The sequence below is a fragment of the Oreochromis niloticus genome, linkage group LG3 (genome assembly GCF_001858045.2).
Source record: "Oreochromis niloticus isolate F11D_XX linkage group LG3, O_niloticus_UMD_NMBU, whole genome shotgun sequence".
NCBI classification, from domain to species: Eukaryota; Metazoa; Chordata; class Actinopteri; order Cichliformes; family Cichlidae; genus Oreochromis; species Oreochromis niloticus.
Window position 1 is genome coordinate 40,578,938 of NC_031967.2, and position 16,582 is coordinate 40,595,519.

At 39.9% G+C, this 16,582-nt stretch overlaps 2 protein-coding genes across 4 annotated transcripts in view; both read right to left on the bottom strand.

Annotated features, from left to right (window-relative positions):
- Window positions 1–16,582, bottom strand: part of LOC100702057 (uncharacterized) — a 38,914-nt gene that overhangs the window by 9,822 nt on the left and 12,510 nt on the right. The window lies entirely within an intron of this gene.
- LOC106097116 (butyrophilin-like protein 2) lies at window positions 1,686–15,834 on the bottom strand. Of its 3 annotated transcripts, none has more exons than XM_019363269.2 (10): window positions 15,767–15,834; window positions 11,119–11,193; window positions 10,202–10,253; window positions 9,980–10,081; window positions 6,544–6,882; window positions 6,168–6,449; window positions 5,666–6,004; window positions 5,289–5,570; window positions 5,038–5,148; window positions 1,686–1,957 (listed from the first exon to the last, which is right to left on the bottom strand). In XM_019363269.2, exons 4-10 carry the CDS (start codon window positions 10,068–10,070, stop codon window positions 1,926–1,928), a joined length of 1,476 nt encoding a protein of 491 aa, XP_019218814.1. In that variant the 5' UTR covers window positions 10,071–10,081; window positions 10,202–10,253; window positions 11,119–11,193; window positions 15,767–15,834; the 3' UTR covers window positions 1,686–1,925. The 3 variants fall into 3 exon arrangements, with proteins under 3 accessions (XP_019218814.1, XP_019218812.1, XP_019218813.1); XM_019363267.2 differs by having other exon boundaries at window positions 11,115–11,193; XM_019363268.2 differs by lacking the exons at window positions 11,119–11,193; window positions 15,767–15,834 and having other exon boundaries at window positions 10,202–10,318.

Here is a 16,582-nt window from a genome sequence, read left to right on the forward strand (position 1 = left end):
GAAGAGATCAACAGTGCCTATGCGGTCATTACAGCCATGTCTGACCACCTGGGTCTCGATAAAGGCAAAGTTCTAGGCAGTTTGGCAAAGTATCGAACAAAGCAAGGCCTTTGGAAAGGGGATGGAATATGGCAGTCATGCCAGCACATATCTGCAGCCACCTGGTGGAAGGGACTATGTGAATCTGAGGCCCTTGCACCTGTAGCCTCCATCCTCCTCCAAATCCCACCATCATCAGCCGCCTCCGAGCGCAACTAGTCACTGTTTGGGAACACCCACACAAAGGTTCGCAACAGGCTGAGAGTGGAAAAGCTGGTCGGCATTCGGGCAAACCTACGGCTCTTTGAGCCTGACACAGAGCCATCCTCAACAAGGCTGGAAAGTGACACTGAAGAGGAAGACTCAGAGTTAGATGCTGAGGAAGTGGACATGTTGTTGGATGATGATGAGGTCCAGGAAGAGTCTATTGACTGAGCAAAAATGAGAAAAGAGGATTGCTTGAAGGAAGATTTGCATGTTTAATGGGACGTTTTGAAGGATAATTGGCATTTTTCATTTAACCTTTTGAATGGGACTTTGTGGACAGGGGGCATTTTTGAATGAGCGGGGTTAGGGGATGGTAATATTGAACTCAACATTTCTGTTTTTATTCATCCATGAAACAAGTTATTGAAACGTGTTCTATTCTACTGTACTTACAAATAAATCTGTTGAAATATCTGCTGAAAACATTTTGCATGGAGGTTTTCTTATGATTTCTGTTCATATTTATGCTTGGAAATAATATATTGCCAGTTAGTTCTCCTAAATTCCCATTAATTTCCATAATTCCCGTTATTTCCATGGAAAGTTTCCAATATGGAGTATTTCCAAAATTCCCAAGCTTAACTTACCATGGAAATTTACCGGAAACTTTTCGGAAATTTACCGGAAATTTTCCGTCCCTTTACAACCCTACTAATAAGTGACTGGTGTTGAGATTAAAGCTGAAATCCAAATTTCTGCTGAAGAAGAAATGTTCAGATCTTCTCTTCAGCAGCTTCAAGGAAGATGGTGACCTGACCTGCAGTCAGCTGAGACTGAAGAGATCACACTCAGATGAGTGACGAAACATTTCTCCCACAAAATGCTACGTCTAGATGAACAGAATCAACTTTTGGAGATTTTCTTACCTGGATGATTGAGAATGCATCAAGACGACATAAGGAGTTATGACATGGTATGATTTTCTCACCCAATAAAGGAATATTTAATACATCAGTCTACTCTTGATTCTATCAGAAACAGTTATCACAGCTCGTACATTGTCTCTTATATATAACACATCTATATATATATACTGTTAAAGACTACTCTTTAAGGTAATAGGAAATATAAATTCAGTCAAATTCAGTTTGTTTGATAGAGCACTGATTTAAAACATCAGAGATAAAAAGAAATTGATATACAAACCAACGAAATGCAAAACAATAAAAACAACAATAAATAAAAGGTGAGAAGACATCACTCATTCAAAGTTAAAAGCAAGGGAATAAAAATGATTTTATTACTATTTTAAAAAACATGCAGTGAGGGGTCATCTAAACATGGTTTGGGCCTACAACTGAAAAAGTCATTCTGATCATTCAGTCGAGACTTTGGAAACACCAGAATCAGCTGATCCAGTAAACAGTAGTTCATACAGTCACATGCTCAACACTGAATACTAACATCGGTTGTGAAAACCTAAACTTTAGACACCATGTAGGATTTAAACATTTAGCTGTTAGATCCCAATGCAAAGAACATAAGTGGTGTTCTTTTTTAATTTGCTCAATTTTTCTGATTTCCTCACTCGTACCAGCTCTTCTTACATTCCAACAGTCCCTTTGTTGATGTTACTGTTTCTCTCATCCAGGATCAGGGGTCATCAAAGAGAGTTACTTTTATATTTTCTTCTGTCTGTCTGTCCTGTGGTCTACAAATACAAATAAACGACGGGTTACCATTCTTGTAATTATTTGCTATACTTGGATATCGTTTGCTGCAATCTGAAAATGAAGCCTAAATAACTTTTTTCATTATGAGCATAAAAATGAATAGGAGAAAATGAAAAGTGTATTATTTCATTTGACATTTCCACTGAAATAATAAACACATTTGTGGAAAATGATTCCTTTTTTTAATCCTTACATGAGATTTTCTAGTAAAACACTTTGTTCCACTACTCCTGCCAATGATACTTTAAAGTTTGCTGAAATCATGTTTGTTTGGGTTTTTTTCCGCACACCCAATAACTCATGGTGCAAACAGTGATTTAAATAACAGTGTAAATAGATTTATAAAAAAAAGATCCTTTCACAGGAATAGATGCTATGATACACAAAATTCACAGTTCGTTTCGTTTCGATACTTTGGTGTCACGATTCGATATTTTTTTGATACAAAAAAGTGTTCATGCCTTTTTTAAGTTATTTAAAATTATAAATATTTCTTTTAACTCAAAAGTAGAGTTTTTAAATTAAATGCTGAAACAACAAACTAATAAAAAATAAATGTATCTGATGGAGAACTCACCCTGTGGAAAGAGAAATGGCTCTTTCCAAAAAAAAGCTATTTTGTCGACAGCAAAAAAAGTAGCAATTGCCCTGTCCATCTCTTTTGCCCTCTTAGAATCATGTGCTAACGGCTGTCTAAATGACTCGGGTAAAGTTTGTAGCATGCGTGCTTGTTGTTGTTTTTGTCTGCTTCCACTTGTCTTTGCACTAGCATGATGTCGGCGTAAATGTGCAGTCATATTCGTTGTGTTCCGACCGATGAAATTGAGCATTGCGTGGCACATCCGACATATTGTGGTACTTTTGTCCATGATGCACTTAAGTAGAGTCATACTTCACATGAAAACCCAAATAGTTCCAAATGCCAGATCTGAATGACGGTGGAGGAGGTTCAATTTCGGGTACCGTTGAGGCAGTTGCCATGCTAACTTGAGTGAATGCATATGGGCGGCACTCAGTGGATCTGCGCTCGACAATGCAACCTAGGTGGGGTAATCAAACACAGATCCACTGAGCCCTCAATACAGACAGCATGATCAGAAGAAAAGTTGATCTTCACACACCCCCGTTCTCTGCTGCCTGCTGGAGCGGGGGGGCTAGGAGGAGGAGTTGGCCGTCCGACTGGGGTCTGGAATGTGGGGCCTCCCTGCTGCTGCGGAGTCGGGGCGGTCTGCTTCTCCCCACCGCAGGGAAAAGGGTAACACCACCTGGGTCTGGGTGCAGTTTCCCCCTCCAGGGGCAAGGGTACCCGGACCCGGTTCTTAGAGTACGCTTGGGGAGAGTGATTGTGTGTACAGCGTCTCTTTATGTCTGTCTCCGCGTTGGTTGAGTGTGGAATAATTGCCTATGAGAGCATGAGGGTGGGAATGGATGTTTGTATCTGTGTGTGCCTGTTTGTCTGTGTCTATATGTCAGGTTGGGTATCAGACGCCACCTCTCTGGGGACATCTCAGGCCCTCCAAGGTTTGGAGGCCTATCTCCCCCCACCACTTCCCCTGCCGGTGGTGGACGCCCTCAGACATCGGTGCATTGGTGGTTCTCTGTGTCCGGGGGTGGGCGCCCAGGTACACACCGGCTCACTCCTTGGCGGCTGCTTATCGGGGCCTGGAGCCTGGGGCTCGCTCGGGCCACTTCGGAGGCGGGGTGCCCTCGGCCTCTCGGCCCGGGGCTCGGTCACTCAGGCACAGCTGGCTGCCGGCGGAGCTCACGGGCACGTCACTGCAACCCCCCTGGCTTCTGCTCCGCGGCTGCTGAGTGACCCCTCATCTGGGACTCTCCTCAGCTCTTTCTGGGATAGTGGCGCGGCTGCCCCTCTGTTGGTCTTCCTTGGTCTCTTGTGTTCTGGGGGCCTCTGGATGTCTGGAGTTTTGATCTCCTCCATACCTGCTTCATGCCCTGGAGGACGAGGCAGTGGCCCCCCCACACCCTCTAGCAGATCATTACATGAAGGAACCTTTTAAAAACAAGCGCGTTCATGCTCACAGGTGTACACACGGGTGATCACACACAAACTACACCCTTTTTGGCTCCTACCTCAAAGCACACTGTGCGCTGTCGATCTTACGTGCTGCACAATAATGTCTAACATTTAGTATTTACTGTCATATTCCCATAGATCATTGTGATGTTGTTTATTACTCTCGTTTTCTTCTGCTTGCTTTCTCTTTCTTTCTCAACAGGTGATCGATATATGTATTTTTTTGTCTGCTTATTCTGTTGGTTTTTGGTTTTTTGCCCTTTTTCCCCGTCCCTCTTCCCCGCTGTTTTTCTTTCCCTCTTTCTTTCTCCCCTTTCTTTCCCCCAGTTAAGTCTGTCCCGTATTCAGCAAGTGAAAATAAAATAAACAATAAAAGGTGAATCAAATGGACCATTACGGCAAGGCTGGGATGGTCCATTTGGTAAAGTAAATCCGTTGGGCATCTTTCTTCGCCTTTAGACAATAATTCTGATGGCAAAAGAACCAAACGGGACAGGTTAAAAAAAAAAAAAAAAAAAAAGAAGAAAAGTTGATCACATAAATTAAAAATTTTGTATCGTTCAATACATATGCGTACCGAACCGAAAGCACTGTATCGAACGGTTCAATACAGATACATGTATTGTTGCATAGATGCACTTATGAATCAGGCTTTAGTCATAGCCTGGTTTAACAGGAGCTACAAAGATCCTGTTATTAGTGATGTGCGATACCACTGATTTCCTGTTCAATCTGATACCAAGTAAAATTCAGGGTGGTACCGACGATACTGAGCTGATACCGATACTCTGTACAAAAACTTAATGTTTCATTGTATTTCATAATACAGTATATAATTGTATCGTGTAATTGTAATAATAATATAAAGATATAGCTTCATAATGATTAAAGGACCTCAGACTACTTGTTGTTATAGCTTAATAATGCAGAATAACCTTCTAACTATGAGCTAAAACATGAGGGCACTGCATCAAACACTGCAGTGTAATACTGGCAATAAAAAAATATTAATTTCTGACTCACCACTTTGCTTTTGCTTCAGTTTCCATGTAATGAGCATCACTATAATACACACCAAGAAAGCTGCTTGAACATTGACACAGATGGGTAATGTAGAGTCACTGATGTCTTCACCTTAAAGGACAAAACAAACCAAACATATTCTGGATTAGAGGAAGATGTGTGTGATTTTACCACTAGAGTGAAAAATATAAGTGACAAACCTTTTTTAAGTCAAAATAATGAAATAGTTTTTGAATGTGAGTCATTATTACCTGGAACATGTATGTGTGTCTCTCTGCTCTGGTTGGTGTTCCTCTGTTGGACTCTGCAGGTGATGTTGTTGCTGTGTCTCTTCTCCACAGTCACTCTGCTGCTGACAGTATAGAGGTCATCAGGACCTCTGAGGGTCTCTGTAGGTCCAGCAGAGAGGAGGTTTCCCTCACCGTCCAACCACAGCAGCTCAGGCTCTGGATACCAGCCTGCAGACTCACACTGTAACACCACCCTGCTGCTGACAACTGACATCACCTTTATGACGGGTGTAGATGCTGAACCTGATAAGGGGAAAGAAGGCATTGTAAACTCTTTTCCACTGATCATGCAGCTTCTTTATACTTTAAATCGGGTTTGTTTAAATGTTTTGACTCACCAACAGTGAGAACAATGGAAGCTTCTTCACGTATCCAGGGAATGGAGCATCTGTACGTTCCTTCATCAGAGAGTTTCACTTTGAATATTTTGAGTGAGACGTTCCCTTTGATCAGTTCATCCTCAAAGACTCGAGTACGAAAGTGATAAGATGGATGTTGGTTCTCAAACACCAGCTGTCCATCAAAATGAAGGTGGACAACATTTGGGTCCAGACCAGGTTTGATCCAGTTCACAGTCTCAGAGTTAGTATCAACAGCAAGTTTAAGCTGACATGGAAGAACAACATCATCACCCATCATGGCTACAACCTGAGATGGACACACCAGATGAGATTTTCCTGCAAAGAAACATAAGAAAACAGTAGAAGTAGATGATATTGTTGCATGAATATTCTTTGTTCCAAAACAACAAAAACAAAAGTTGCTGTTTCTGTTTTGCTTCAAACTGCACATGATGAGGGCGAAATAATGAAATAGTTTCTGAATGTGAGTCATTATTACCTGGAACATGTATGTGTGTCTCTCTGCTCTGGTTGGTGTTCCTCTGTTGGACTCTGCAGGTGATGTTGTTGCTGTGTCTCTTCTCCACAGTCACTCTGCTGCTGACAGTATAGAGGTCATCAGGACCTCTGAGGGTCTCTGTAGGTCCAGCAGAGAGGAGGTTTCCCTCACCGTCCAACCACAGCAGCTCAGGCTCTGGATACCAGCCTGCAGACTCACACTGTAACACCACCCTGCTGCTGACGTTTGACATCACCTTTATGACAGGTGTAGATGCTGAACCTGATAAGGGGAAACAAGGCATGTAAACTCTTTTCCACTGATCATACAGCGTCTTCATACTTTAAATCAGGTTAGTTTAAGTGTTTTGACTCACCAACAGTGAGAACAATGGAAGCTTCTTCACGTATCCAGGGAATGGAGCATCTGTACGTTCCTTCATCAGAGAGTTTGACTTTGAATATTTTAAGGGAGACGTTCCCTTTGATCAGTTCATCCTCAAAGACTCGAGTACGAAAGTGATAAGATGGGTTTTGTTTCTCAAACACCAGCCGTCCATCAAAATGAAGGTGGACAACATTTGGGTCCAGACCAGGTTTGGTCCAGTTCACAGTCTCAGCGTTAGTATCGACAGCAAGTTTAAGCTGACATGGAAGAACAACATCATCACCCATCATGGCTACAACCCGTGATGGACACACCAGATGAGATTTTCCTGCAAGGAAACATAAGAAAACAGTAGAAGTGGATGATATTGTTGCTTAAATATTTTTTTATTCCAAAACAACAACAGCAAAAAAAAAAAAAAAATCTTGTTCACATGGACAACATGATTTTTCAAAACACAGACGACTGATGCTGTCTTCAGCTTACCGGGTAAACCAATCACATGACCAATTTAAGATGACATAGCAGCAAGATGCTACCTAAGTCAACCCTGAGTCTCCACTTTTGTTAAAAGTGCAGACTTCAAACTATATACCAGTTTTTACATCATGTTGTTTGGCCATGCAAAACCATAAGAAGAAACAATAGAAACTGTGTTTTGTAAGGGAAGTTTTATCCACTTGTAAGAAAAAACCCAAAACAAATTCGTGGAAAAATGTACCACGTTGACCAATCAAAATAATGATATGGCAACATGACATTTGGTTAGGTAGAGGGGAAGTTTAAGGAATGACTGCAGCAAGAGAGAAAGAGTGGTGTAGTGTAGTTTATAGTTTTGTTCTGTGTGTCAGAACAATGAGGCGACTTTTGAATGTCACATTTGCGGCCAAAAAGCCACCAAAGGCAGACTGCAGTGGAAACGCTGTCTCCAGGTGGAAAACAGGAGGAGTGATACACTTCCTGCTGTCAGGCCTGCAGGTATCAGGCTTGTGATGTTCTCCTTTATCTTACAGTGTGCAGAAATTATTTTTTGGAGTGGGACAAATAATTTTTGTGGCATCTTATTTGATGCGGTTTGAAATGGTTATTAAAAAAACATCTTGGCTGCATTTTTAGGTAAATAGTTGCATATAATTTTGTTGTTTCCAATACTTGTGCATGGTTTTTTTTTAATTCACAATCTCTATTTGCTTTTCAAGTTATGAAAATTATTTGTTAAACATGTTTGTGGTTATTACAATAACAATAATGGGATTTTATGTTTTTTGTCTGATTTCAGATCAATTTTGATAATACAGTATGTCAAAATGAAAACATAACTTGTAACTATAACTAATTACTTTTTCAAAGTGACTTGCCCAACACTGCAGATGACACTGTGTCAGTGTTGAAGTACAGACACTTTCATTACAATATAGGAGCTCTGTGTCACATCCACTACAAATGATCCTGTTGAGGAGACAGAGAGGAGCAGACACACTCACAGCTTTATACAACATCAGAACTCCTTTCACAGTGAGTCAGAGACAATGCTGTCAACAATCACTAGTTTGTTTGTTGATTTGTTCAAAAAGATCAAACACACATCTACAAACTACAAAATCAACAACAATAATCTGATGAAGTTCTGCTGTGACAAACATGGAAACAATGATTTTTCCTCAGCATGAAGGAAATAATGAAACCATCAGAGAGCTGTGCTGCAGGACGCCTTTATTAAGGCCGTGCCATTAATAGAGTTCATTATTAATTACTTATTAAAACAAGATCAACTAAATAAAACAATTATTGTGTTTCATTGTTCTGAGATCAGTTTCTGGTTTTAGACTGACGAGTTATTTAAACTTGAATAAATCCACTTTGTTTCCACAGTCAGTGAGATGAAGGTGATCTCAGTACTGACCAAGATCACTGTGATGATGATTTTGTTTCCATGACTTTCATCATGAATCTGTTGATCAGACTTATTCAGTATCTCTGCAGTCAGCACAGTTAAGCAGCCACAGTTTGACCATCCACCAAAATCTAAAGTCAATTTAAGCAGCTCACAGAAAACTTGATTCACTGAGAGGTTTTGAAATCATGAAGAAGAAACTGGATGGTTGTAATTTACATGTGAGCTCTGAAAACATGTCACATTAGAAGGATTTCAGCCTGTAAGCATCCACAGCAAACATCCACTCCCACTGAGATCTGCTCCATGATCAGTGTGAGAAAAACTAAACACTGATGACATTTTATCTGTGTCCGTCCTGCAGATGGAGCTTAACATAAACTAATAACACAGATGTTACTTTAAACATTTATCAGCTCAGTTTGGAAACACAGAGACTCTGAAACAGTTTCAGGATTGTCCTGCTGGAGAAACAAAGCAAAACTCTTCACTGTGAACCTGAAAAATGATGAAACACAAACTACTGTTTATGGTTTGATCAGGATTTTCACTTCTGCTGCTGTGTGCATGCTGAGGGAGTTCACAGTTTTACATCTCCCCTATAAAATGCTGTGTTTGCCCATATCTAGTGTCTCCTTCCTCAGCTGCAGTGTACCAGACTTACAGACAACAGTTCGAGTAAGTTAATTTAGGAGTACAAAACCTGCTGTAACCTGAGCTCACTGAAACAGAGCGAAACGACTCCATGCAGGTAAACAGTAAATGAACTGGTTCTTATATAGTATTTTTCTACCCTTCCTGGTAGAAGATGCATATAAATACTTAAAAAACTGGCAGGTATCTGTGTCTGTGGGGACCTGAACAAATGTGAACAGAAACATTTCTCACCATTGAATCAAAGTCTAACTTGAACTCTGACAGCACCGTCCAATAAAAATGTTCAGAGACCTGACATGTACAGTTTACTGTTTAAATATTCCCTAAAATGACAGTTTTCCTCTATTTGACTCACAATTGTGAATCTAAAATCCACCTCAATAGTTAAAGGGTCAAATTTGACCAAGAACAACCTCAGTGTAAAAAACAAACAAACTGTAGCACATGTACAATAGTATACAATGTTAATATTTCTATCTGTGTATATTTTGTTTCTTTGTGAAATAAATTTAAGCCTAAAATTAGACATTTCTGGAATTCTTACTGCTTCAAATATCAAAATAGGTTAATTGTTTTATATTTCACTGTTAATTTTGTTGTTTTATTTTTGTAGTCATCATGAGAGCAAGCATTAACAAGCTGCAAATAACCAAAGATTACTACACAGACCTACAACAATGAAGCATATCTGTTCTTTACTTTTAAAAGCTGAAGGGGGAGGAACAACATGCAAAATAAATAACACAGGTATTATTATTTTAATTACTGTCTTTTTGCTCTTTCTGTGTGAGTCCAGGACTCCTGTGCCTCAGAATCCATCCAATCATAATCACTTTCTCCAAAGTGTGACTCTGTTAAACATCTGTATGCTCACCTCTGCAGAGGACGAGTGTTAGAAGCAGCACAGCAGCAGAGAAGGCCGAGGGTCTGTGTGTGAACATCACACTGATCTCCTGAAGAGCCATCACTCATTACTCTGAAAATCAACCAGCAAAACAAGCTTCCTGTTATTCTCTGCATCTCACAGGAAGCAGCCCAGCAGTCTAATATAACATCATTTGTTTCTGATTCTTTAACAAAATAAAAGAAATCTTACCTCGGGGAAATATTTCAGTGAGCACTGGAAATGGGTGCTGCTTTCTGAAAAACTTTCAGTTACAAAGAAAAGAGAAAATCTCTTTAAGGATTTCAAGTTCAGAGCTTCTCTGTGATGTGTTTCTCCGTCTCTACTCTGAGCAACATCTTCAGACTGCAGATCCTGTACTGTTTATCAATGATTTCCTCCACGTTGTAACAATAACAGGAAAACAGGTTCAGTCCCAGTGAAGACACATTTAAGAAGCTGTTTCAGTGTTGATGTCATTTAGATTTAAGTATTTATAATAACCATGATAAGAAAGAAATCCTATCAAACACACACATACATCACATATTCAAATTTCATTCAAAGTTCATATTTCATATGTTCTGCTGTGTTTGTCTTTATTGTTGTTTTTATTATTGTTTCAGTTTGCATGACTTCCAGAAGCCCCAGAATGCGAGAGCCCAAGGAGGACCACCACAGGAGCAACTGTGCCACCCTCCTGGGAAGAGCTGAGGAGAGCCCCAGAAGACGGGTCACCAGGCAGCGACGGAGCAGAAGCCAGAGGGGGCTGCAGTGGCATGCCTGTGGGCTCTGCCAGCAGCCAGCTATGCCAGAGTGAACCGAGCTGCAGGCCTCTGAAGGGTCACCCCCGGCAGAGCCACAGTGCTAGGCCCCGCCAATCAGCCGCACAGGAGCGCACCCCCCCAATCACCCTCCCCTCAGCTAAACATCCCATCACTGTTAACATGCAAATCACCTGGTGTCAGGTTTCTCGGTAGGCGGGTCAGAGTAAAATTATGCAGCTAATCTCTGGTGTCAAAATCATACCGAATGTATATGAAAGTGAATTATTTTAATGTTCATCATTGGTTTTTTAGAAACATTTTCACAAGTATTGAGGTTAAGTTAAATCCAATTTACTAACCTACTTTTGAGATGAGGTGCAGCTGCGAAGAACACCATGGCAGGCAATGAGGTGCATTCAGTGTTGGCCAATCAGAAGTCTAGAAGCATTGATGGGAAAACGTAAACAAAGATGGCGCATACAAGGAGAACCGAGTCCTATGTGTGGGGGGACAGTAACTGTGTGTGTATATGTAAACATTTAAACACTTCAGACAGTAAAATTAACAGTAACAGTATTTTGTCTAAGTCCCCCATTGTAGAAATCCATTTCACCGAAACAATAACATGGCGCACAGTGTGACGTCAAAAAAGGCGCACACCTTTGACGCTGCGTTTTCTCCGTTTTCCTCGTCCACACGTAAATGCAAAAACTGAGTTTTCGAAAATATCCACCCTGGCAGGCGTTTTTAAAAATCTCAGTTTTCAGTGACGCCATTTACGTGTGGACCAGAGGTGCAAACGCAAAGAAAACTCTGCGATTTTAAAAATACCCGGGTACGTGTGGACGTAGCCTAAAGCAAATAAGATTAAAAGAAGACAAAAGAAGAAATTTTGTTTCAAATGTTCTGTTATACATCCTTTTGTGTTCTACAAGTTATTATAATAAATAAATTTGACAACTTTAGCAAGAGACATGGTGAATTCTTTTCTTTTAGATTACTATACCAACCCTTTTTAGTTTTGTAAATGTTGTCTATATTGAGAAGTATTATTTTAGTATAGTCTACACTGAAAAAAAGGGATTGGCCAGCTCTTGGATTTACGTAAGCATCTTGCATGTATTTAACACAATTTCCTCATGCTTTAAAGTTAAGTGTAACTATATTGTGTAGAAACTACATGATATGCAGAGCGGGTAGATTAAATTGTTGGTTTCAGTCTCGCGCTCTTTGGATCATGGTTTGAGGAAGGCATCCATCTCAGTCAAGTCGAGCAGCCACCTCTACTTTTTTCAGTAAACCGAAAAAAGTAAATTGAGTTGTTGTTACATTAAAAAAGTCTAACTTGTAATTTGAACACAATAATTTCGTGTTTCTATGAACGTAATTAAATCATGAAGGATCTGTATGAAATTCAACAACTTAATTTGTTCTTGTTGAGATGATATGATACATTCTAGTAAGAGTGGTTAGTTGCTGGACTCATGAAATTCACAAGATCGCACGAGATGTCAAACTGTAGGAAAATATAAAAATCACTGGAGTTATAAGAGGAAGACACACCAGGTGCATGCTATTGCTATTTATTGTGGATTAACCTGTCTAGGACAAAACCAAAAAAAATTCTGCATCAAATACAGGAAATCATAGCTTTCCTGTATTTTCTAGATTGGTGGCATGGTGGTTAGTGCTGTTGCTTCACAGTAAGCAGGTCCTGGGTTCAAATCCACATTCTGGCTAGTTTGCACTGGTTTCTCTCTGGGTATTCTGGTTTCCTCCCACAGTTAAAGGTCATGCAGTTATTAGAGTTAGGGTTAACTGGTGATTCTAAATTACCCATGAATGTAAGTGCAAATGGATGTTTGTTTCTATGTGATAGACTGGTGAGCTGTCCAGGGTGTACCCTGCCTCGTAACCTATCACTTCAGGGTTATTTCCCAGGCCCCATGCAACCTAGTGATGTGTTGTTCGCGAACGAAATGGCTCTTAGAGCCGGATCTTTGACGTGAACGACGCAAGCCGGCTCCTTATTGCGAGCCGTGTTTTTTTTTCTTTCTCTCACCCTCTCTCTCGCACTTTTTTTCCGCTTCACTCCACACGCGAGCCTTGTGCTTTGCGCTGGGCAGAGGGGCGGTAGTTACACTCGCAGTAGCACAGGAACAGAGCGGGAAGGAGAGAGAGAGAAAGAGAGCCAGGGACAACAGCCTCACATTAGAAAGGTATAGTAATCATACACAACTATTTTCAGTTGCGTATGATAAATGATACATAAAGTTTATTCATGCAGGCCCATATGACAGAGAATGTGCATGTTCTTTCTGTTTTCATATTTTAATTTATATTTAATTGTGTTGTGGTTTGCAGTGTTTTGTGTTGTTTCACTTTAAATGTGTTTAAAGGGAAAAAGCTGAAAATTTAAATAGTTAAAAGCTGAAATGTGAATAGTTGGTTTTTGTATTATATGATTTATTTATTACATTTTATGTGGAGTGAATAAATAAAAGTATATTTATGGTGGCCCCTACAGACAAAGCACGTACAAACTTCAAAACACGTACAAACCCCGAAGCACACAAGCCAGGAAGTACCAATGACCGGATTTGGTGTGTGGTAGTAGCAGGTAAATGAACATTTTTTTGAATTATTTGAATATATATGAGTGCTTGTGTATAAATACACAAACAATACACACATGCTTTCAATTGTGTAATTTAAGTGATCTAGGTAGCTCTGTTTTGGAAGTTCAGTTAACGCTAGAAATGTGTTTTGGAGTTTGTATGTGCTCTGTCTCTAGGGGCCATCGCATATATACATACATATATATATATATATATATATATATATATATAATATATATATAACATTTTTTTACATTAGTAATTCCTTGTGTGCATAATTTTATATTGTTGTTAATAATAAATTAATTAAAGCAACAAAACAACCTTTTTAGTGAGCCGAGCCGAAAGAGCCGGTTCCCTAAAAAGAGCCGGAAATCCCATCACTACTGCAACAGGATAAAGAAAGGAGGATGGTAGTTGTTGTAGATCCATTCAATTAGGATCTAGACTTTGTTGAACATTATGTAATATGAAGACAACATGTAGTATTCAAGTGACCAAGTAGTATTGGGGTAAAGGTTATTGAATAGTGTTGAAATAAAATGACAAAATTGTGAAGAATTAAAATGTTCCAAGAGCTCAACTTACTTCATCTGAACATGTTTCAGTTGCGTTTTATGAACACAAAATGCACAGGTTTATTGAATATGAAAAAGTTGTGTTGATTTAAATCAGTTGTTTAAGTTTCTGCCAAAGCAAAACATTTGTGTGCAACCAATGTCCACTATTGAATCAAGTAAATCCAACATGGCCTTTTTTTCAGTGTAAGGAGCTTGGAAAGAAAAGCATCTAGACTTCTTTAAGTTGCTTGAAGATGTTTTACCTCTGATCCGAGAAGCTTCTTCAGTTCTCCAGTATTCTTCAGCATTATTTTATTCATACTTTATTTTGCAAATGTATTTGAGAATCAGGAAATCCAATTAAGACAGACTTCATGTTGTTGGTTGTAAATATCTGAATGGATTTTTTTTGTATTCTCTATTTCTATTATTAAGTCTTCATTTTTAAGACTTGGTGAGAGAGAGAGAGAGAGAGAGGAACCCCATCAACACCACCCCTTTTCCACCTCCGTTGCCACCATGTGCCCCCTTTGCATTTCTATCTGCCCCCTCAAACCTGACATACAGACACAGACAAACAGGTTCACACAGGCACAAACGTGCATTCCCACCCTCACGCAAACATAAAAATACTCGTCACTCGCCCAACGTGCACAGACACAAAGAGACAGGCCCAGGTACGCTCACTCCCAGAGGGGGAAACCGCACCTCTTCATTCACCCACAAGATATTACCCTTTCCCCTGGGGTGGAGACAAGCAGACTGCACCCAGAGGCCCCACATCCCAGAACCCAATCAGACAGCCAACTCCTCCTCCTATACCATCCACACCAATGGCTAAGAGAGAAAGAGAAAATTCCTGAAAATAATTTAAAGTTTGATCATTTTGAAAAGGGATCAAGTGGATTAAGTAATTTATGAAAATAAAGGAAAAAACAATTGTTCTTTGAGGATTTTATGGCAGATTTTGTGTGTAGATTTTTGTACAGAAAGGTGTCGAAATGCATATATGTATGGATGACATGTAACAGCTGAGCTCCTGAGTCTGTATCAAGGAATGATTTTCATATGAGCATGACTTCCAGCCTGCTCTGTAAACAGCAGAGTGATCAGGATGTGGGTATGTAGCTGTCACTACAGAAAGAAAGTCTGAGAAACCTGCTGCTGCAGTCAGCTCTGTATTTTATCTCAATTTGACAAATACATTAAAGAAAAGCATAAAGAGTCTGCCAAGGCTGGAGGTGACCCATCAAACACTCAACAGGAACATCGATCAGCTCATTCAGAACTAAACACTCACATCCAAAATAATTAGGTTACTATTATTTTACTAAAAAGGTTCAGATACAATGTTCACTTATTTAAATGATCATCTTTAACTAAGATTAGTCAGCAGTGTTGGGGTTAGGTTATTATTTTGAAATGAACCTGCGCCATAGCAGTGTAACTTAAGCACATGACTAAAACTGAAAGTTCAGAGTTTCTTTTAAGTAACCTCAATGAGACAAAGTCCTGCTTTAGGTACAGCTCTCTGCATGATTCCAAGAACTGTTCTTTATAAACATAAATGCAGCTTTTCTCACACTTTACTGCTACATTTGGAGCTTTGTGGGAACTTTTAACGACTAAGACACATTTGTCATCTTGTATGTGCTCACGGTTTGACAGAGAAACAACAGTCTGACTTTATTCTGAGTTTATTCAGTAACATGTAGAAAAGAAATGCTTTTGTTTGTTTACCAGAAAATTTTGTTATAAGGTTCTTGTTGTTTGTTCTTTGATCCAAAAACAACCCCAAAAAGAAAATAAACTAACAAATAAAAGAAAACTTACAACAGATGAAGACTCCACGCACAGTGATCCAAACTGTCCCTGTGAAAGTGAAATGAGTTATGTTGGAGTTGATTAGGAAACAGGAACTTAGATGAGGATAAATGTGTCACTGCAAACCAGACACTCCAGTTGGAACAGTTTCTAACTATAGATAAGCACTGAGCATGATCAGTAGCGGTTTTAGATACGGGCGACACGGGCGGTTGCCCGTATCTAAAACCGCTACGGCATCGTGAGGGGCGGCATCACGGGCATCGGCAAAAAAAAAATTGCTCGTACTCATGCTGCCCCGACATCAGCCAGCGCATATTGGGAATGGCATAGGCACCGATCGGTTTTCTATCGCCCATTTGGTGGGAGTAAGGGCGCTCTCCGTTTGCGAGGTGCGCCTGCTGCTTGCGGCACAGGGAGGAGAGGGCGGGGCGGCGGGGATTCTCTGGCTGGCTGGAGCAGCATCTAATAACCAACTCGCAAAATAAAACAAAATAAAAACAAACCAACAACACAAGAACACCAGACATCATGATACAGACTTATAATTTGCACCGATGTTTTTTTTTAGAAATTCTATACGCGAAAAGTGAGCGCGAGAGCCCTCGGTGCGCCTGCTCGCTGCTGAAGTCAAAGTAAACTTTGTCATCTCCGCTACATACAGTCCAGTATATAGAGAGACGAGACGACGAGGCTCCAGTTACAGCAGTGCAAGTAAACAAACAATAAATATTTAAGAGTAAAAAAATAAATATACACTTTAGGACTAGGGGTAAAGGTATCAATAACAATTTAAAATGTATATTTTATATTTTGTTGATTTAA